General features: G+C 51.8%; 2 protein-coding genes across 4 annotated transcripts; both read left to right on the forward strand.

Moving 5' to 3' along the window:
• The first annotated feature begins 421 nt into the window (after positions 1-421).
• CNPY3 (canopy FGF signaling regulator 3) lies at positions 422-9,222 on the forward strand. Of its 3 annotated transcripts, none has more exons than XM_043907497.1 (7): positions 1,031-1,055; positions 4,515-4,638; positions 5,291-5,357; positions 5,454-5,550; positions 7,794-7,916; positions 8,149-8,266; positions 8,563-9,222. In XM_043907497.1, exons 2-7 carry the CDS (start codon positions 4,593-4,595, stop codon positions 8,778-8,780), a joined length of 669 nt encoding a protein of 222 aa, XP_043763432.1. In that variant the 5' UTR covers positions 1,031-1,055; positions 4,515-4,592; the 3' UTR covers positions 8,781-9,222. The 3 variants fall into 3 exon arrangements, with proteins under 3 accessions (XP_043763431.1, XP_043763432.1, XP_043763433.1); XM_043907498.1 differs by lacking the exon at positions 1,031-1,055 and adding an exon at positions 1,496-1,598; XM_043907496.1 differs by lacking the exon at positions 5,291-5,357 and having other exon boundaries at positions 422-1,055.
• Positions 9,223-16,763: 7,541 nt separating this feature from the next.
• GNMT (glycine N-methyltransferase) lies at positions 16,764-20,247 on the forward strand. Its single transcript, XM_043907503.1, has 6 exons — positions 16,764-17,198; positions 18,429-18,556; positions 19,172-19,288; positions 19,428-19,570; positions 19,676-19,797; positions 19,895-20,247. Exons 1-6 carry the CDS (start codon positions 16,993-16,995, stop codon positions 20,064-20,066), a joined length of 888 nt encoding a protein of 295 aa, XP_043763438.1. The 5' UTR covers positions 16,764-16,992; the 3' UTR covers positions 20,067-20,247.
• The last annotated feature ends 76 nt before the right edge of the window (positions 20,248-20,323 follow it).

The following is a 20,323-nucleotide window of genomic DNA, read 5'->3' on the forward strand; positions in this document are numbered from 1 at the left end:
AGATAAAAACTGAGGCTCAGAGAGGAAATGATTTATTCTAGTTACCACCAGGATAAACTTGGGGTTTTATGAGACAGGCGTGTGCATACTCAGTTGTGTCCGCGACCCTACGGCGTTTAGCCTGCCAGGTCCCTCTGTTCAAGGGATTCTGCAGGAAAGAGTAGTGGAGTGGGCTGCCATTTCCTCCTCCTCAAGGGTATCTTCCCCACCCAGGGATCGAATCTGTGTCTCCTGCGCCTCCTGCATTGCAGGCGGATTCTTTACCGTTTGAGCTGTCGTGGAAGCCCAGGGTTACTGGGCACAAAGAAAGCTGCTTGAAGGCAGGGGACTCGGAATCGTCCAGGTCTCATCCACAGCACCTACTAGAGTGACAGTAACAACAAAAGCAATAATAATAACAAGACATAGGGCTGGCTGCCTTATGATCCTAGGGGTAAGTAGCGTGCAAGAAGGCGGAGAAGGCAGTGAAAACTGTCTCTCTCAAACCTTTCAGGACCAGAGCGTTGCTCCCTCTCCCCTAATCCTGGTCCCCGAGTCCCTCCCAGAGCCTTCGTTAGGAGGTGGGAAAAGATGTTGCCATAGGTCACCGAGGACACCATCCGTTCCCTCATTGGCCGAGGCCGAAAAAAGATCGTCCTCCCATTCGCTAGAAGGCAAACCCCGAAAAACCCATTGGCTGCCGAGTCCGCGGGCCTCCGTCGTTCTGGGGGCGGGCCGAGGTAGCTGGACTGGGAGCGGGTGTGTTGGGGGGTGGGGGGGGGCTCGCCGTTGCCCCGGTTACGCCGAGGCACGTGTGCAGTCCCGGAAGCGGCTCCGGGAAGCTGCCCAGCGCGCGCAGCCGGAGGAAGCGCAGCCCCGGTCCGGTCGGGTCGGGTCCGGCTGGGCCATGGAGCCGTTACCTGAGCCCGCGTCCGGGCCCCGACCCAGGCCCCACCGTCTTCTGCTTCTTTCCCTGCTATTGCTGCTGCTGCTGCTACTGCCGGCCCCGGAGCTGGGCCCCAGGCAGGCCCGAGCCGAGGACACCGACTGGGTTCGACTGCCCAGCAAATGCGAAGGTGAGGGGGCGGGGCCCGTGGGGAGTATCCTGCTGCGGGGCGGGGCTTGCGGAGAAGGGTTGGGGGAGGGACCGTCCCGGGCTCTGAGCGGGTCTCCACTCCTGGAGCCTCCTCTGTGCCTGGCACTGTGCTGGACGCTGGGAACGCAGGGGCGACCGAGAGATCAGGTCTCGGTGCACCTGGAGCTCAGAAATCGGTGAAAACAAGCAGTCATAGTGGGGGTGGTAGGTGCCATGAGAGAGGAGGCGCCGGGCTTTGGGGGCTGGGTGAGGAGCATCTAAATCTAGACCCTAGATGCGGGGAAAGACTTCCTCCTGGAAGCCCTGAGTGGTTAGGAGTTAGTCGAGTGAAGAGAAGCGAAGTCACAGATGCAGAGGCCTACAGGCAAAGGACAAATTTGAGGAACTGAAAAGATTCACATGACCGGTCTTGGGGGAAGAACTTGAGACGCTCCCCTTGTGCCCTGACCACAGCCGGCTGTGTGTCACCGGCCGTCTCCTCCACTAGCCGTGAGCTCCTCCAGGGCAAGGGACCTTGTCTCAGGTAGCTGTTCACACACAGGCATGAGTGAACGTGGGTGAAGCTGGGGGTGCTGTGGGTGTGTGTGGAGGAAGGAAGAGGGTCTGAGACCTAAGGGGTCACTTTAGGAGAAAAAGAACCTGGGGGAACTTGGTGAGAGAGGGAGATTTTAGGGATATGGGAAGAGAGTGAATCCCAAAGACAGAGAGGTGGAAGTGTGGCACTTGTGTGTGTGAGAGAGAAACAGAGATACGGAGGGAGAGAGATGGGGAGAGAGAGAAGCGTGCCAGCACACACACCAGCCAAGGGCCTGCCTTTTTTTTTCTCCTCTCCTTTTCTCAGTTTTGTCCTCAGACCGTTACACGCACTCCTACGTTCTGTCCTCACCTCTCTTAACCCCAGCCCCTCACCCCTGAAAGCTGGCTATAAACCAGTTGCATCCTAATTCAAAGCCTGTAGCCAGCCAGATATTTCCTGAGTGCTGGGAAGTGTGGGTGGTTTGGGAGGCATAATCCTTCCATTTGAGAGATTAAAGGTGATCTTCAGAGATGAGCTGACCTCACTGGTCAGCCTTCCAGTATGGGTTCTAGCCTGTACTTTCTCCCTCACTCTCTGGAACAGACAGTCACAGGGTTATAATGCCTTCCTTTCACTCTTCTGGCCACAGCTAAGATCTTTTGGGGATTTCACTTCCCCTTCTCATTTTCTATCTTATTCTGATGCCGAAGAGCCCTTATCGTTTCTCTTATTGTTCTCACAGCCTAAGAAGCTCACACTTCTTTTCCATAGGAGACTCATAAAAGCATAGAGCTGGCAAAAATCTTTAGATCATTCTAATCCAACCTGATTTTGTAGGTAATTGATAAAGAATAAAAGGGATGGCTTTTCAGTCACGGGATGGCTTAACCTAAGTGTATTTTTACTTTTATTTATCACTGTGACACCTTAGTTGTTAAGTGCTGACTGGCCCACAAAACCTGCCTTTGGCTTAGTAGCCTGAGTGGAAGAGGCCTTGGCAGAGGAACTGCCCAGAAAGAAGTGGGTGGATGTTCATGGGGATCTGGGGTCTATGCCATGAGTCTCCTCTAAGTCTGGTTTTGGGTGGGATCCCCAGAGGGGGTCTTGAAGAGGTAAGGTTTGGAAGAGTTGAGAAGCAAGGTTGTACTTGATGGATATAAGAGAAATGGATTGATGGGTTCCAACCCCCCGGGCCTGGCATACTACATATTGAGCACCTGGGAGAGGTGGAGCACTGGAGTCAGAAAAATGATGAGCTCGCACAGAATGCAGGACAGAAGAGGCTGGGAGCCAGGGAGGTGAGACACCCTTAGTTCATCCCAGACTCTGAGATCAATGGCTGACATTTTGGAATCTTTGTGTGTTCCAAGTTCTCCAAGCCATCTATTAATGCATATGTTATAAAATTTCACCAAGCAGGCCTGCAGGGGATTTGTTTGTTTCAGTGGTAAATTGGTTTTCTATCCAACTCTGCTGTTGTTGTTAAAACAATGCTGTTGACATTTAGCCTACAGATCATATTCCGTTCGGAGACATCAGAAGCTGCTCGATCACAAGCAGTCTCTCCGGGCAGTATTTATCAAGTATCCAGCACATACCAAGTCCCAAAATAGAGGAATAAGGAAGAAATCCAGCCCATGATCCTCACTTTGAGTGCCCTTGTAGTCTAATTGGAGAGTCACATGAGATGATCAAGGCCCTTGGTGAGAGCATGGTCCTACAGAGTCTCAGGATGAAATCAAGAGCAGGTGGGACTCATCCAGAAGGGCTTCCTGGGGGAGCAGGCTTTTAAGATGAGGTGGAGAGAAAGGACAGACAAGCCCTAAAGCCCTAGAGGGCAGCAGGCACTTCCCTAAGGCCCCAAGCAGTGCACACTTTCCGTGGTAGCACTCCTTATGCAACGGTAATTATTTGTTTACACTTCTTTCTGCTCCATTAGACTGAGTATCTGGGAGGGAGGGACCTTGTTTTCCTCTCTGTATCCCCAGGCAGTGCCTGACACAAAGGAGTTGCTTAATAACTATTTGAAGAAGAGTAAGAGGAAATGAGAAAATAAATGTACAAAAACAGTAGAAACAGGCCTGTGGGGGGAAATGGAGCAAATTAACTTGGTAGGACTAGAGAACTGGTGTTGAAATAACATATGAAATCAAGAAATAAAACAGCCATAAAAGACATCCTGGGAACAATTGGGGAATTTGAACATGAAGTGAGTATTAGATGAGATAGGAATTGTTAAATTTTCCAAGAATGGTGATTGTTTTATGATTAGTAGGGGAAGGTCCTTGTTTTCAGGAAGTGCTCGATGACTTGTTTAGGAGCAAAGATCATGATGTCTTGCAGCTTATTTTCAAAATGGTTTATCAAAAACTGTGTTTATCAAAAAAACTGTGTTTATCAAAAACTGTTGACATCTATTATTATCACATTGCTTTATATTATAAATCGGAAATAGTGGTAAATCACTGTTTGTTTTTTTTTTTTACTAATAGCTCTTTTTGTTCTCTTTTTCTTTTTAAATTTATTTTTATTCTTTTTGACTAACAACTCTTGACTGTGAGTGTAAGGTATATGGTTATTCATTGTACTCTTTCAGCTTTTCTATATATTTGAAATTCTTTTCAGTGACATAAATGATTGTGGGGGTGGGGGGCAGGAAGGGGCTGGGAGAAATGGAGGCAGTAGGATAAGGGCCCAGAGATGACAGGGGGCAGTGGATCTTGGAGCCTCCTTTCACCCACTGAACTCTACTGCTGGTCTGCCCACTGAACTCTACTGCTGGTCTGGTGCTGACTCCTTTCTCTGCCCCAAGCATCAACTCAACCCTGGAGAGGTGTCCGCTTGGGTCTGTTTTGCTGGGAGCCAGCTCCCTGCAAAGACTCAGATGCATTCAGTAGGTGGTGCTGTGTCTTCTTCCCCCAGTGTGTAAATACGTCGCTGTGGAGCTGAAGTCAGCCTTTGAGGAAACTGGCAAGACCAAGGAGGTGATCGACACAGGCTATGGCATCCTGGACCGGAAGGCCTCAGGCGTCAAATATACCAAGTCGTAAGTAGAGGAGAGGGCAAGGGGCAGCAGCCTGCTCTGCTTTGTTCCTTGAGGCATCAGCATCTTGAAGGTCCCTCTCCCTTCCCGCTAGGCAGACCCACCAAAAGGAGGCGGCTCTAACTGAGACCCAGGTTTGCCTACTGCTTCTCCCCTGAACTGATTGTATGGCCTTCCTAAATCCCCAAGTGCCTCTGGGCTTCACATTCTTCATCTGTAAAAGCAAGACTATTGGACTTCATCAGTGACTCCCAGTGATTGGAATTTATGGACCAGTCTTTAAAAATATAGGATTGCTGGGAAATTCCCTGGTGGTCCAGTGGTTAGGGCTGGACATTTTTTTACTGCCATGGCCCAGGTTCAATCCCTGGTCAGGGAACTAAGATCCTGCAAGCCGCTCAGTGCAGCCAGAAAAAACAGGCTTACCAACTTTTAATCTTGCTAGGTATAAATACTAAAAACAAACCAAAAAGCTTTTCCATCAACTATGATCATCCTTTCAAAATGAAACAATATCTCGACATCAAATATCCATACATTTTGCTTTATTTTTTTTTTTAATCTAGCTAATCATTTAACTTTATATTTAAAACAACAACAACAACTTTCTTCTCCTAGAGCTGTTAAAATTGTGTCTCTCTGGTCTGTGTTCCAGCATTTCAGAGCCCCCCCGATGACCTATCTCCCTCCCAGCTCTGCCTTCCCGTTGATGAGCCGTGCAGGTGCCGGGGTAGCAGGGCTGGAGGGCTGGACCCCTAACCCGCAGGGTGGAGGAGGGGAGCTCAGGCAGGGACTGTGTTGTGCTGCTGTCTCGGCAGGGACTTAAGGTTAATCGAAGTCACGGAGACCATTTGCAAGCGGCTCCTGGACTACAGCCTGCACAAGGAGAGGACCGGCAGCAACCGATTCGCTAAGGTTGGCTTTGTATACGCCCTTCCTCCCCGCTGGGCCCGGGCTTCAGGGCTCAGTGTGTCCCCTGGTCTGGGTGCCATCGGAAGATCATGCCCTGGGAGCTTCCCTTCTCAGCAGCTCCCTGTTCTTTATCCACTGCTGTTTTCATCCCTCCAATCCTGAGCAGCCTAACTTTTCAGTGCGGGTGGGCACATATTTGATGTCTGGGCCTGCCCCCTGGGGTCCTGCCTCAGCCTAGGACAGAAACGCTCCCAGGTGGCAGCCCCCTGGGGGCCAGAGCACTTTGTGCGGGGAGAACTCAGGATGCGCAGAACTGTGGGAGTTTAGAGGAGATGTCAGAAAACTCTTGGGGAGGGGGTGATGACTGCCATGTCCCTTCTCTGGGTCCACGGGGGCCCTACCTGGACCTCTATCATGATGCCTTTATGACATTTATTGCACTCACCATGTACATGAATGCTTCTTTCACTGGAGATGAGCTTCCTTGCAGCAAGGCCCATGTTTCCTTTTTTTTTTTTTTTCCCTTGTGCCATTTACTTTTCTATCCGCAAAAGAAAGGTGCATGAAAAAGGTGTGAAAAAATAAAGTGACTCAGTTTAAGTTCTGATCCAAAATGAGATGTGCGATGGGAAAACAGGTCCGTACAACAGCAATCATGCCCTGGCCCAGGGTTTTAAAGTCCCATCAAAAACTGGATGTCTTCCCTTTCCTCTTCTTTCCCTCTTGCCTCATCTCACACATTCTGCCTGAAGACTGTGTCACATGGATGCAGCGGCTCAGAAGTCAATACACCTGTGTGAGCTCACCACTCATACACAGAATCTACCAGCCACACAATTCCCAGGGTGTGGCTTGACAATAAACTGACAATAAGCTCTCTTCTGTGGCTGAATGATGCCAGGGCTCCTGGACATTGATAAAATGTCATCCTACCCACCTATCTCCACACCCCTCCCTGTATACCTGTTGCCATGTGTCTTTCCAAAAGGATCCAGAGGGGGCTGTGGGGGGTCTGGAGGCTCATATGTCTCTTGTCACTCCTGTAAGAGCACATGTTTCTTTATCTCTGCATCTTCTATGTCTGGTAGAAGAGCTGTCTCCCACATTTCTCCACCTAAGTACCCTTCTAGCAAAGGAGATCCTTCAGAAACCCTTGGGAAACCTAGAGGAATACTTCTAAGCCACACAAGTCCTAGGTTTTACCTTTATAATTTATATTAACATTGTACTTGGTAATATACCCATGTTTAATGTAACAATGTTTAAATTTACTTTCTAGAGCGAAAAAATTAGAAGCAGCCTGACCATGCGCTAGTAGGGGAGTGGTTAAGTAAGTTGGCCATTCAGTGGACTCTTAGGCAAACTGTACAATGAAGAATGAGGTAGTTCTTTATGAGTTGAACTAAAATCACCTCCAAAGTATAGTTGTTTAGTCACTAAGTTGTGTCCCACTCTTTTGCAACCCTATGGACTATAGCCCTCCAGGCTCCTCTGTCCATGAGATTTCCCAGGCAAGAATAGTGGAGTGTGTAGCCGTTTCCTTCTCCAGGGGATCTTCCTGACCCAGGGATGGAACCTGAGTTTCCTGCATTGGCAGGCAGATTCTTTACCACTGAGCCACCCGGGAAGCCCTCTCCAAAGGATATTATTAAGTAAAAAAATGCATGGTGCAGAATAGTGTGTATGATACATACATACAGCTGCTTGTATGGGGGTGGAGGAGAAGCTATTTTTGTGTGCGTAGTGGCTTATATCCGCATGTGTGGTCTCTGGGAGACAGAAGAAACAGGTAGTGTGTTGTCTCTGTGGAGAAGACCTAGGTGGCTGGCAGAAATAATTTCATACAGAACCAAGAGTCTTCCCTGCCTTGCCGGTGCTTCTTTCCAGCAAGGAAGGATACAAGTGGGAAGAACCAGAAGCAGGGAGAGGCCTGGACACGGGGGAGGCCACAGTGAGGGGAAAGAGACAAGGCCAGTTTATTATCCTGGAAAGGAGTATTTGCTCAAAGGGTCCCGAGAGCAACCTTTCCAAAAGGAGGAGGTGTGGGGAGGCAGGACAGGCTGTGTGTGTTGAGGGGTTGTGGGACACAGGCCTCAAAGAGGGGAGGGGAAGGTGAGGATGAGCGCGAGAAGCCAGAAAGGATCCTGACCTTGAGCGGGGTTCCCTGGGTCTCCAGCCCCACCAGGAGAGGCGCAGGGCAGGGAGGGGAAGGGTCTCTCCCTCTCACATCCCATCGCGTCTTCCAGGGCATGTCAGAGACCTTCGAGACACTACACAACCTGGTGCACAAAGGGGTCAAGGTGGTGATGGACATCCCCTACGAGCTGTGGAACGAGACCTCGGCAGAGGTGGCTGACCTCAAGAAGCAGGTAGGGGCCCCACCGCCCCCAGGGTTCGGTGGGGGCGGGTCCTCGGTTGACGAGGGCCACCGGGAGCCGGGGGACTGTGGTCAAGCCATCTCACCCCGCCTCTGGCTGCAGCCTCCTCGCCGGAGTCACAGCCACTAGCCCCGTGGGTGGCGAGACGAGGCTCAGGCTCTCCCGGGTCCTCCGGGAGGGGTCAGGGCCGGGCTTTGCCGACATGAGGCCTTGCGGTTAACAGTGCGACGTCCTGGTAGAAGAGTTTGAGGAGGTGATCGAGGACTGGTACAGGAACCACCAGGAGGAAGACCTGACTCAGTTCCTCTGCGCCAACCACGTGCTGAAGGGCAAGGACGCCAGTGAGTCCGAGGGCCCTCCCTTCCCCGCTATTGTTCGCTCCCCTTCTGGGGAGGTGGGTGAGGAGAGGATGGAAAAGAAATAAGAAATGGGGGCGTTGTAGCCTCCGTCCTCAGGGAACTGGATAGTACAGGGCGGGGTCAGGGCCTGGTGCCTCAGATGCCCCCTAGATGGGCCGGGGGGCCCACAGTGAGGCAGAGCTGGGGCCAGATCCCATCACCGCCCCCAGGGGCTCTGCAGCCCCAGCTCCTCACCCAGCCAGCCAGCCTGTTGAGGGTGTCTCTCCTCCTCCCCACAGGCTGCCTGGCAGAGCAGTGGTCTGGCAAGAAGGGGGACACAGCTGCCCTGGGAGGCAAGAAATCCAAGAAGAAGAGCAGCCGGGCCAAGGCCCTGGGCGGCGGCGGCAGCAAACAGAGGAAGGAGCTGGGCGGCCTCGAGGGAGACCCCAGCCCCGAGGAGGACGAGGGCATCCAGAAGGCTTCCCCGCTCACACACAGCGCCCCAGATGAGCTCTGAGCCTAACCTAGCGGCTCCTGCTGACCGAGAGCCTGAGCTGGGAGCCGAAGGGTCTGGGGCCCCTGGCTCCCGCAGACGGAGCAGCGCGGGGCCTCAGCGGTGCCTGCCTGGCGGGTGCCGCCTCCTGCCGTGGAAACTCCAGCCCCAGGAGAACTTGGATCAGCTGCGGGCAGCCAGGCCGGCCTCTTCCCTCTGCCCAGCGTTCCTCTCCCGACCCAGACTCCAGGCGGGCCCCGTGATCTCAGGACTGCCGAGGACTCCGGTGTGAACTCCGGTGGGCAGGTGTCGAGCTGGACCCGGGACTGGGGCTCCAGAGCCCCCCACCCCCTCGCTCCTCCAGCACCAGCTCCTCCTCTCCGCATCCCCTCTTCCTGTGGACACCTTGTGCTCTGCCCGGCCCTCCCCTGGGGCTCACAGAGTAAAAACCTTTCAGCCTTTTTCATTCAGATTTCTGAGTCCCCTTCAGCTGCTCAGAGGGGCCGGAGCCCCCTGCCACTCTTTCCTGCCCCCTGCTCCCACCTTGGGCTGAGGATGGGAGGCTGTTCCTGAAACCTGCCAGCCGTGGGGAAAGCAGGCGCAGGGAGGGCCCCGGGGCTGTGGCTGGGGTGAGGGCCGGGCCTCGGGTGTGGGGTGGGCATCGTGCCCCGGCCCTGGCCCTCAGCTGCCTGTGGTCTCCCTGAGCTGCTCAGGCCTGGAGTGCCGCCCTCTCTCCTTCCCGGCCTCCCGCCTCCCCTCTCCCCTCCTAGGCCTTCCCGTTGGTTGTGTAAAGTGAGCCCACTGACCCCACCAGCCCCAGCCCCTCCTCTCCACCTGCCTCTTGGCTTCTGGCCTCTTGGTCTTGACTCTTGTTCCCTGATGACCACACCTGACCACTCTGCGCTCCCTAGCCCTTGTGCTAGGAACCCACAGGGAAGGACGGCCAAGCCCCCAACAACACCGGTTACACCATGTTCTCTGGGAGCAGGGGACGAACAGCAAGGCTGGCCTCTGAGGAGAAGGGGTGGGAGGCACCTCCCGGTCTGTCCTGAGGGCAGAGATCGGTGGTGGCGTCAGAAGCAATAGTGGTGACGGCTGCGGGTAGTCCGTGCTTTAACCCTACAGGTTCCCCAGACTCCAGCTTCTGGCAAAAACGCTCTGGGGTCCCCTCCCCAGGGCTGGGGACAGCCAGGCCACAGAGAGTGGAGCAGACTGGAAGCTGCTGCTGCGCTGAGTCATGAGGCTTGGAACAGGCCCTGATAGGATGATTCTTTGTGGTCTAGTGACCCCCCGCCCCCAACTGCGGTGCGGAGACTGTCCCCATGTTGGAGGGGCTGTGGGCAGAGAAGCCACTCTAGACTCTGGTCCCATCCTGGACTCTGTTCTGAGTGTAGATGACTGGGGAGGGGTCAGGCATTGGAACTCAGGGCTAGGGAACCATTTGTAACCCCCTGGACTGTCTACAATTTGGTGGCCGTCTCTATTCCGCAGCTCCAGTGCTTGGCTTAATTTTGTCCCCAGAGCTTCATTGTCCTGTGAATAGGATGAGACAAAGACCAGGAGCCCAATCCCAGGCCTAGGCCGGGACTGGAGGGAGGGCAGCATGGTGACTGCTCTGCTCTTTGACCTGTGGCTGCTGGAGGATGAGTGCCCTCACCCACACCCCGCACCCCCCCACCCCCCTGTCCCCACAAGGCCAGGCATGTTGCACACTCTAGTTCTCCACCCACCCACCCACCCACCCTCCCCAGCAGGCAGCGTCTCCCTGGCTCAGCCTAGGAAAGAAAGAGCAGGATCCACTTCCCAGGTTTTCCTTTCCCTCTCCCCACCACACATACCAGCCTTTCTGAGCTTAACTATAGCCTCCCACTTTCCCACACCCCTTCTCTCCATAAGGTGAGGGGTCTGGCTGAGCTTGAGTGAACCTGATCTCAGTCCCCTTAGTAGAAACCCAATCAGAATGGTTTCTACCCTCACGTGGACCTAAAAGTCACTTGGATGCTTGTCAGACAGATGTCTGGGTGCCGCTCAGACTTGCCAGTCTGGGGATCTAGGAGTCGGCATGGCTCTTAGGAGGAGATCGGCTGGAACTCACTTCACCAGAAGGAATTTGGATGTTGTGTTAAGAGGGGCCGGGACCTCAGTGAAGCCACACTGGAAGGAAGTCTTGTCCTCAGAAACATGAATTGTCAGCACCTCAGAGAGGATGTCCGTCATCCAGAACCTCAAAGGCTAATGGACTAGCCACAAGTCCAGTTTGTTCAAGTTCAACGACAGTCAAGTCTCAGGGGATGGGGCTCTATAGGCTCAGAAGTGGCTGCATCAGGGCCCCTGTGTATTTGTTTGAAGGCACAGCTCCTAGGAGGCAGGCTCCTCTTTATTTCCAAGTCCCTGGGTGGTGTTTCCCTGCAACATCTTTTTGCAACTTAGTGGTGCTTTTCACACCTTTGACTCCCCTCTGTTAGACAGTTGTTTTAATAAAAGTTTTGTTAGAATAAGACACTTGACTGCCAGAATTCCTGCCAGAAAATGATAAATAGACAAGCCCCTGAGGTTTGGAGTTTTGAGTGGAAAGCCCTTAAATGCAGAAACTTTGTGCAGTTCACAGCTTGTCCACATGTCAGAGCAGCCCTAAATCACTTTAGTTCACAAGTACAAGCAAAATTCCTCTTCTTAGTCTTTGATCCTGAAAGAAAAGCACATTTTTTTTTCTTGAAAGATGCACAGTCCATGCCTAACTGGTTTAAGGATGGACTCTATGTACTAATCCTAGCGGCAGAGCCAGCAGAATCCCTCTTGACCATCCCCTGATGGCCTGGTTTGTACTATTAAGGAATTTCACTGGAACAATAATAATATAGTAGCCACTGTTTTTTTGAATGCATATTATAAGCACCACTCTACATGCTTTTACATAATTAACTCATTTAATGCAGCTGTGATCTACACAAGGCCATGGAGTTTTAAACACATTATTGAAGAATAATAAAATATACAAAGTACATATATCAAAATGTAGAGTTCAATGAGTTTTTATGAACTGAATACCAAAATCAACCAGCAGGAAGATCACAAAACACTATTACCAGCATCCCCACACATTCTACAAAAAGAAGAGGGATTTTGGTCTACTTTGTTCACTGCTCGATCCCCAGTGGTTAATACAGCCCCAGGCACGAGTAGCTGCTTCCCCCCAGCTCCCTGCCACCCTGCAGGGCTCATGGGATCTTAGTTCCTCCACCAGGGATGGAACCCAAGCCCTCGGCAATGAAAGCTCAGAGTCCTAACCACTGGACTGCTGGGGAATTCCCAGAGTAGCTATTTAATAAAATATCTGTTGAATGAGTGGAGCACAGAAAGTTCAAATAACTTGCCCAGACCACACATTTAGGAAGTGAGCCAACCAGGTTATGAACCCAGAAAGAATGGCTTCAGTGTCCTGTGGTACAGCCTCTGACAGAGCTTTGCAGCCACAGCTGGTTGGCTCATCCACCCTCCTGCCCTTCACCTGGCTCTCCAGAAGGCAGACCGGTTGCTGTCCAGTGGTCTATTTATGTCTTCAGAGTTTAAGGCTGGACATGCAGTTAAAAGTGAATTAACCTTCAAGTCTTTCTCCCTGTTCAAAATTTACAGTTGTGTGTATAGCTTAAAGGCAGCTCAGGGGGCTTCCCTGGTGGCTCAGTGGTAAAGAATCCGCCTGCATGTGCAGGGGAGACAGGTTCGATTCCTGATCTGGGAAGATCCCACATGCTGTGGAGCAACTAAGCCCCTGCACCACAGCTACTGAGCCTGTGCTCTGGAGCTCAGGAGCCGCAACTACTGAGCCCTCGTAATAAAGTGCTGAAGCCTGAGTCCCCTAGAGGCAGTGCTCCAGAACAAGAGAAACCACCACGGTGAGAAGGCCCTGCACTGCAACTGGAGAAAAGCCAGCAATGAAGACCCAGCGCAGCCAAAAATAAATATTATGTCTTTAAAAAGGCAGCTTGACCCTTATTGCTGCCCTCAAGGGCTGACTTCTTACAATTTCTTTAAAAGGAATCCAATTTTACTCATTCTTTCTTTAAAAGTGTATTCTTCACCTATTAAACTTCCACTAAAATGGCTGTGATTCTCTACTGGGAGCTGTAACTGCACCCGAAGATGGGAGTAGTTGACCAACTGCATCACCAGCTCCAGGGGTGGTAACATCTCCTAACATCATCACTTTTCTAAAGTAGAAAAGGTTCTCTGTCTGAAAAAAAAAAAGCAAGACACTCAAAAGCCTGGTGTTATTTTTTAATTTATATGTATTTATTTATTTGTTTTTGGCTGCATCGGGTCTTTGTTGCTGTATGTGGGCTTTCTCTAGTTGCAGGGCTCAGGCTTCTCACTGTGGTGGTTTCTCGTTTCAGAGCATGGGCTCTAAGGTGTGTAGGTTTCAGTAGCTGTGGTTCACTGGCTTAGCTGCCCAGCAGCACGTGGAATATTCCTGGACCAGGGATTGAACCCACATCCCATGAGTTGGCAGGCAGATTCTCAACCACTGGGCCAGCAGAGAAGTCCCCAGGTGTTATTTTGTTAGAACTGCTCACCAAAGTGGTCTTGGTATTTTATTATTCCTTTCATCAACATGTGACAGCACGTGCCCAGTCACCTGTTTCTGGGAGCAGTATGTTACCAGGGCTCAAACGTATGTCATTTTCACATGGGAGAGCAGCTCAGTGAGTTTCCTGGTGGTCCATAGGTAGGACTCTGAACTGCCACTGCCAAGGGCCCGGGTTCAATCCCTGGTTAGGGAACTAAGATCCCACAAGCTGCAAAAAACTAAACAACAAAACAAACAAACAGAAAATAATAATTTTAAAAAATCAAAAAAAAAAAAAAATCCAGATCAGTGAGATCAATATATTCATAAGAGATTTTACTGGAGGTTAGCACATTGATGAAATACTCATAGATGCACTAAGCTTAACAGTAATGTAGCCACCATCAATTAGTGTTACCACCCACCAATATAGGGACCAATTTTACACTTACCTGATGGGACTTTATTAAAGCAGATTGAGTCTTACATCATATATTGAAAAGGCTAAGAAAGGATCCACTGTGATAAAAATCCATTAGCAGACTTCATGTGGGCATCACAGTGGTCAATCTGGGTTGTCAACAGAGAAGATTTCTTTTCAGCAGCTTGAACTAGAGTTTGGAAATTGATATCCCTCCTCTGAACAATGAATTTCTACCTGTTCTAAATCAAAACAAAGACATCCAGAATGTCTTCCATTTGTAGTTACTGTATATAATTCCAACCCTAAGATTTTAATGTGTCCTTAAATAGGTATAGTCTTAGAGTTTGTTCCATTACAGCCATATTCCCAACCTAGAATCTCTTTTTAAACATATTATACATTTGGGGGGGATTCCCAGGTGGCTCAGTGGTAAAGAATTCACCTGTCAATGCAGGAGCCTCAAGAGGCGCAGGTTTGATCCCTGGGTCAGGAAGATCTCTGGAGGAGGAAATGGCAACCCACTCCAGTATTCTTGCCTAGAGAATCCCATTCTTATTTTCAGCTGAGTCAAACTATAAATTGGTTTATATTCTATGACTTTCCCTTCCTCGGCCCAGGGCCTCAGATTTGGGTTATCTAAAATTCACAGTGACTAACCAAGTAAAATAAAAGGCAGTTTTGATATATTTCAGTGGGCAGAGGACATGGACAAATAATTTAGCAATGAAGGACTGCAATTACTTGGTACATTTTGGTGGTAATTAAAGAAGATTACAACAATTAGGTATAATTTTCTACCCAGTGAGATATCCATGAATAATATCTTCATGTAGAGAAGCATTGAAACAAATATTTGTTTTGGGTGACAGTATCAATTAATAGAAAAATTCCATTTGGAAAATGATTCCATCATAACCATCTACATGTTCACTCTTTTGAAAAATTATGAGCGCATTTTAAATGTTCATAACATGGGGAATGATTAAACAAGTCACAGCACATCCTCTCAGTGTAGCCAAAAATGATGCTTAAGGCTCAGTAATTTATGGTCAAGAGAGGAAAGTATGCTTTTGACAGTTAAAAGTAAAAAGAAAGAAAGCAAAAAGGTCCATGAAATTTTACATGTACTCTGATCTTGACTTTTTAAAAAATGCCTCTGAATGAGAAAAAAATCAAATAATTACTAACTTCAGGACAAAAATCTTATCTTTGAAATGAAAAGTATATTTAGAAGCTATAATTTTTAATAAAGAAACTATATATTTAAAAAACCCCAAATTTACTATCAGCATCCATATTATATTTTTAAAAATTCTATTATAAACTCCCCAGTACAATGTCTTTCTAAGCATGTGGCCAAAGATCTATTTGTAGCGTGGTGTGAGCACAAGACTCCACTACCTGCAAATGGGCAGGCTCATTTGAGGTCCTTTGTGTGCTGATATTTCCTGTTGAAAGGTAAGAATGATTACATATCTTTGGGGTTCCTCCAGCTGCAGGATTATATAGATGGTAGAAGTGGGAGGGGAGTGGAGGGTCTTTCGGCTCTTTATTTCCTTGCTGTGTGCTGGCCGCTCTCTAGCTGCAGCATGTGAGCTTCTCATTGTGGCAGCTCCCCTTACTGCGGGGCACAGGCTCTGGGTGAGTGGGCTCTGGTTGTGGCTGAAGGAGGAAACAGAACAGGCTCTATCTTGAAAGCTGGACTTCATTTGGGGCCGGACTGTGGACTTTGAGCTATATGCCCAGTATCTATGGAAATGACATACCAACAGGAAAACTAGGCCCCCATCGCCTAAAAGAACACCCTAATTATCTGTGTAACCGAATAGAATCATACATTCTATTATGCTTAATGGGGTATGACCACAGGCCTATTGATAATTGTCCATTGTTAACTACCTAGGCTTAAGGCTTCTGTATCAAGGGTTAACTTTGACTGTATCTTTCTTTTTCCTTTGTTCAGACTAGTTTCAGGAAATTTGGGGGAGGTGGGTTTGGGCATGTACGCTTAGGGTATACAAGGTTTTCACAAAAACTGGTCAGGGTCCTTGGCTAAGAGGAGACTCTGCCTTGGGCCCGCTGGTGTCATAAACTGCACTCCACTGTCTGCATTGTCCTTCTGAGTGAATTTGTTTCCAGGAATGACTACAACATGGCCCAGGGGCTTAGTTGCCCTGAGGCATGTGCGGTCTTCCCAGATCAGAGATTGAACCAGTGTCCCTTGCATTGCTAGGTGGACTCTTTTCAGTATATGTGCTGCCGAAGCGAGCACTGCAAGGTGCATTCTTAATCATTAGAAGCCCCATCCTGGCTCTTTCTGAAGCCAGAAGAACAAACCCAGGTGGGGAAGGCTGTTCTTGCAGTCTTGAGGTTCCCTGGGTAGCATCATTTTTCTGGGCACCATCCATCTCAGTGCAGGGTCTTGTCCCAGGAAGAGACCTTCTGCTTTGGGAAGGAAGGGTGAATGTACACTAATCAAGGCAAAAGATCAATTTATGAAATGCCAATGAACAATGTGATAGCAAGAGCCCTGGACACTCCCAGCCCTGACCCTGGACTTCCCACTCTGTAGGCACCTCCATAGAAAGCAGTTGGTCTTTAGAAGGGCGCGTGGTGGGAGAGGAATTTTAATCAGAATGCATCTCAGGCGTTTAGAAAAGGCTTGATGCCTCACCTGCAGGATAGAGGAGCGCCTGGCCCCAGCCGGGTGGAATTGAGCCAGAACCTCTCCTGGACTCGAATGGCCGACCCAGCATTATCCCCCTTCCTTCCTTCCCTAGCTGACCAGGCCCTCCTTCAGCTGGACAGTCCTTGTTTAGATATGCTAATACCTTTTTTTCTCCCCCTGCAACGAACGGTTCAGCCCTGGGCGCTCAACTCCGCGGACTCAAGTTTCTTTCCAGCCTGGGGCGAGGGTGGAGCGGGCTTTCTCACTGCTACCCTTCTCCTGCCCCGCCTCCCCGGCCCTCCAGCGACCCGGGTTGAGTGGGCCGGGGCCTTGGGAGGGTCCTTTACCGCCGAGGGATGGTCCGGAGGGCCGGATCTTCAGGCAGGCGGGTAGGGCTCATCCAGGATTGCCAGGCCGCGCCCTCCCCGCGGCCCCGGGCCGGGAGCCCAGCAGGGGCGTGTCCGCGCGCTCACCTGCCATTGGGCAGGTGGGGCGGCCGGCGCTCCGGCAGGGGCCGCGTTATAAATGCGGCCCCTGCCGGAGCCGGTGGCGGCGGCGGCGGAGCCAGACGTGTCGAAGGATGGTGGACAGCGTGTACCGGACCCGCTCCCTGGGGGTGGCGGCTGAAGGGCTCCCGGACCAGTACGCGGACGGAGAGGCGGCGCGCGTGTGGCAGCTCTACATCGGGGACACCCGCAGCCGCACCGCGGAGTACAAGGCCTGGCTGCTCCAGCTACTGCGCCAGCACGGCTGCCAGCGGGTGCTCGACGTGGCCTGCGGCACCGGGTGAGCGCGGCGGGGCCCCGGGGCCGCAGTGAACGCGAGCGGGGCGCGGGCAGGGGACCCGGGAGAGCGGGTACCCGGGGCACCGAGCGGATGGGGTCGGCTTGGCCGGGGCAGCCGGGCCGCAGGACCACGGGCGGGCACGTCGGGGCAGCCTCCTCCGCCGTCCCGGGAGCCGGGGCTGGGGCGCGACGCCAGGGCGGGGAATGAGTGTTTGCCCAGGCAGAACGGGCAGGACGGGGCCGAGGAGACCCAAGATGAGAGCGAGGGTGTGGGCACAGCGGATGGGGAAGGCGGGTCCGCCAGGGCGGCGGCCCAAGGACCGGGCTTTGGGGCCAGCCTCACATAAGGTCGAATCTGGCTCCAGCGGCAGCGTTCACACTTAACACTTGTTCAACGGGATGTGTTTCTGCCACATCAGTTTTTAAAATCCTTACAAAACCCCGTTTGGTAAGTAGTGATAGCTATTTACAGTTGCAGAAATTTGGCCTCAGAGAGGTAAAGGTGGAACAAAGATGTGGACCCAGGTTGGCTAAGGTCTGGCTTGTGCTCTGAACCACCATCTGGCAGTTCCCTGGTGGCCTAATGGTTAGGACTCTGAGGTTTCACTGGCCAGGGCCTGGGTTCAATAGCTGGTGGGGGAACTGAGATCCTGCAAGCCTCATGGGACTGCCAAAAACAAAAAGAAAAAGACCCACCATGCTACACTACCTCCTGTGCTCCAGTTACTTAACTTGCAGGAGCTTCAGTTTCCCCATCTCTCAAATAGGGATAACACCACCTACCTTACTGGATTGCCATGAGGATTTTTTTTTTTTTAATTACTTATTTTTGCTGTACTGAGTCTTCACTGTGGGGCACAGACTTCTCTCGCTGCAGTATGTGGGATCTTAGTTTCCCTACCAGGGATCCAGCCTGGGACCCCTGCATTGGGAGTGCAGAGTCTTATCCACCGAACCATCAGGGAAGTCCCTGGATTGCCATAAGGATTAACGCACATTTGTACAATACCTGACTTGGTGCTGAGAAACAAAAAAGAAAAGTAACCACCGGGTGATAAGAAACAGATTTGCCAGGTCACTTGAGGTCAGTGGAGAGAGCCTGGGGATAGGAAACAGAGGAGTGGACTCTGAAGAGTGGAGGGGACAAGAGTGTCCAGCACAGGGCCTCCTCTTTGCCTTTCCAGGCCCCCCTGACTGCCCCTCTCTGACTGTCATTCCTGGTCCTGCCCAGAGTGGACTCCATCATGCTGGTGGAAGAGGGCTTCAATGTGACAAGTGTGGATGCCAGTGACAAGATGCTGAAGTATGCTCTCAAGGAGCGCTGGAACCGGAGGCACGATCCTGCCTTTGACAAGTGGGGTACGTGGGTCCAGCCAGGTGTCCTCAGTTCTCCCTACCCTGGGTTCCTTTATCAATTGTGGTGGGGAGCTGTTTTCCTCAAAGGAAGAAATCACTGTCATTTCCCTGAAAAGGGAGCCTTACACACCATAATGAGGGACTAGTTTTAATTATGTTTAGAGTGTCCTGTGAAAGTCGCTCAGTTCGTGTTCGACTGTTTGTGACCCCATGGACTATACAGTCCATGGAATTCTCCAGGCCAGAATACTAGAGTGGGTAGCCATTCCCTTCTCCAGGGGATCTTCCCAGCCCTGGGATTGAACCTAGGTCTCGCACATTGCAGGCAGGTTTTTTTTTTTTTTTTTATCAACTGAGCCACCAGGAAAGCCCATCTTGGACAGTGGGCAGTGTGCTGTCCGCCCAAATAAAAACCCATGAACACAGAGCCCTCCTTCCCAACCATGGCTTCCTCTCCCCTGGGCCCCTCGTCCCCTTCACCCTCCATGTCCATAATGATCTCCTCCCCCTGACTGGATGGGGAGTCCCTATGTGTGTCTTGAAGGGGAAACTGAGGCACGACTGCCCTTGGTGGAGGTGGGTGCCTCCCTGATCCCTCTTCCCCTCCCTGGCCCCCAGTCATTGAAGAAGCTAACTGGATGACTCTAGACAAAGACGTGCCCCAGCCACCAGGGGGTGGCTTCGATGCTGTCATTTGCCTTGGAAACAGTTTTGCCCACTTGCCAGACTGCAAAGGTGAGAGAGAGGGTGGCCTGGGAGTGGAACCTGCTTTGAACTATACCCTTTCCAGACCCCTGGGGAGGAGAAAGACGGGAGGGATACTGGGACTGGGGGCCCTGAGCAGACGCAGCCTCTCTGTTCCCGCCTGGTTCAGGGGACCAGAGTGAGCACCGGCTGGCCCTGAGTAACATCGCGAGCATGGTGCGGTCAGGGGGCGTGCTGGTCATTGATCACCGCAACTACGACCACATCCTCAGCACAGGTTGCGCACCTCCGGGAAAAAACATCTACTATAAGGTGGGGCCCCCTGGGCAGGGCAGGCCCGGGGCGGGAGGTGTGGTCCTGGGGTCCCGGCCTCGTGGTAGTTGCAGAGGTTGACACAGCTGCCAACACTGCCTGCAGAGTGACTTGACCAAGGACATCACGACGTCAGTGCTGACCGTGAACAACAAGGCCCACATGGTGACCCTGGATTACACGGTGCAGGTGCCGGGGACTGGCCAGAGCGGTTCTCCTGGCTTGAGGTACTGACTTGGCGAAGTGGGGGTGGGGGGCGGGGTGGGGCTGGGGGAGGGTGCCAAGACCACCAGTCCTCACGGCGGGTCCGGGGCTCTGTTGCAGTAAGTTCCGGCTCTCCTACTACCCTCACTGCCTGGCGTCCTTTACCGAGTTGCTTCGAACAGCCTTCGGGGGCAAGTGCCAGCACAGCGTCCTGGGTGACTTCAAACCTTACAAGCCGGGCCAGGCCTACATTCCCTGCTATTTCATCCACGTGCTCAAGAAGATGGCCTGAGCGAGGCCTTGGCTCCCACACTCAGCCCCAGAGCTGCCAGGCTCTGTCTGGGGAGGAGGGGACCGGTGGCTCCACTCCGAGTGCGGCCCCTTCAGTGCGGATCCTGGGGGTGTGGGGAGGGGCAGACTGCCGCTGGGCTCAGGAGGATGGAAGGCTGAACAATACAGTCTGTGCCTGTTCAGGTCCTGTTCCCCTTGTGTTCACGTCGGAAGGATGAGGCTCTGGGGTTTTGCGCCTCCACAGCCCTGCTCGTCCCC

Source organism: Cervus elaphus, chromosome 7 (genome assembly GCF_910594005.1).
Source record: "Cervus elaphus chromosome 7, mCerEla1.1, whole genome shotgun sequence".
NCBI classification, from domain to species: domain Eukaryota; kingdom Metazoa; phylum Chordata; class Mammalia; order Artiodactyla; family Cervidae; genus Cervus; species Cervus elaphus.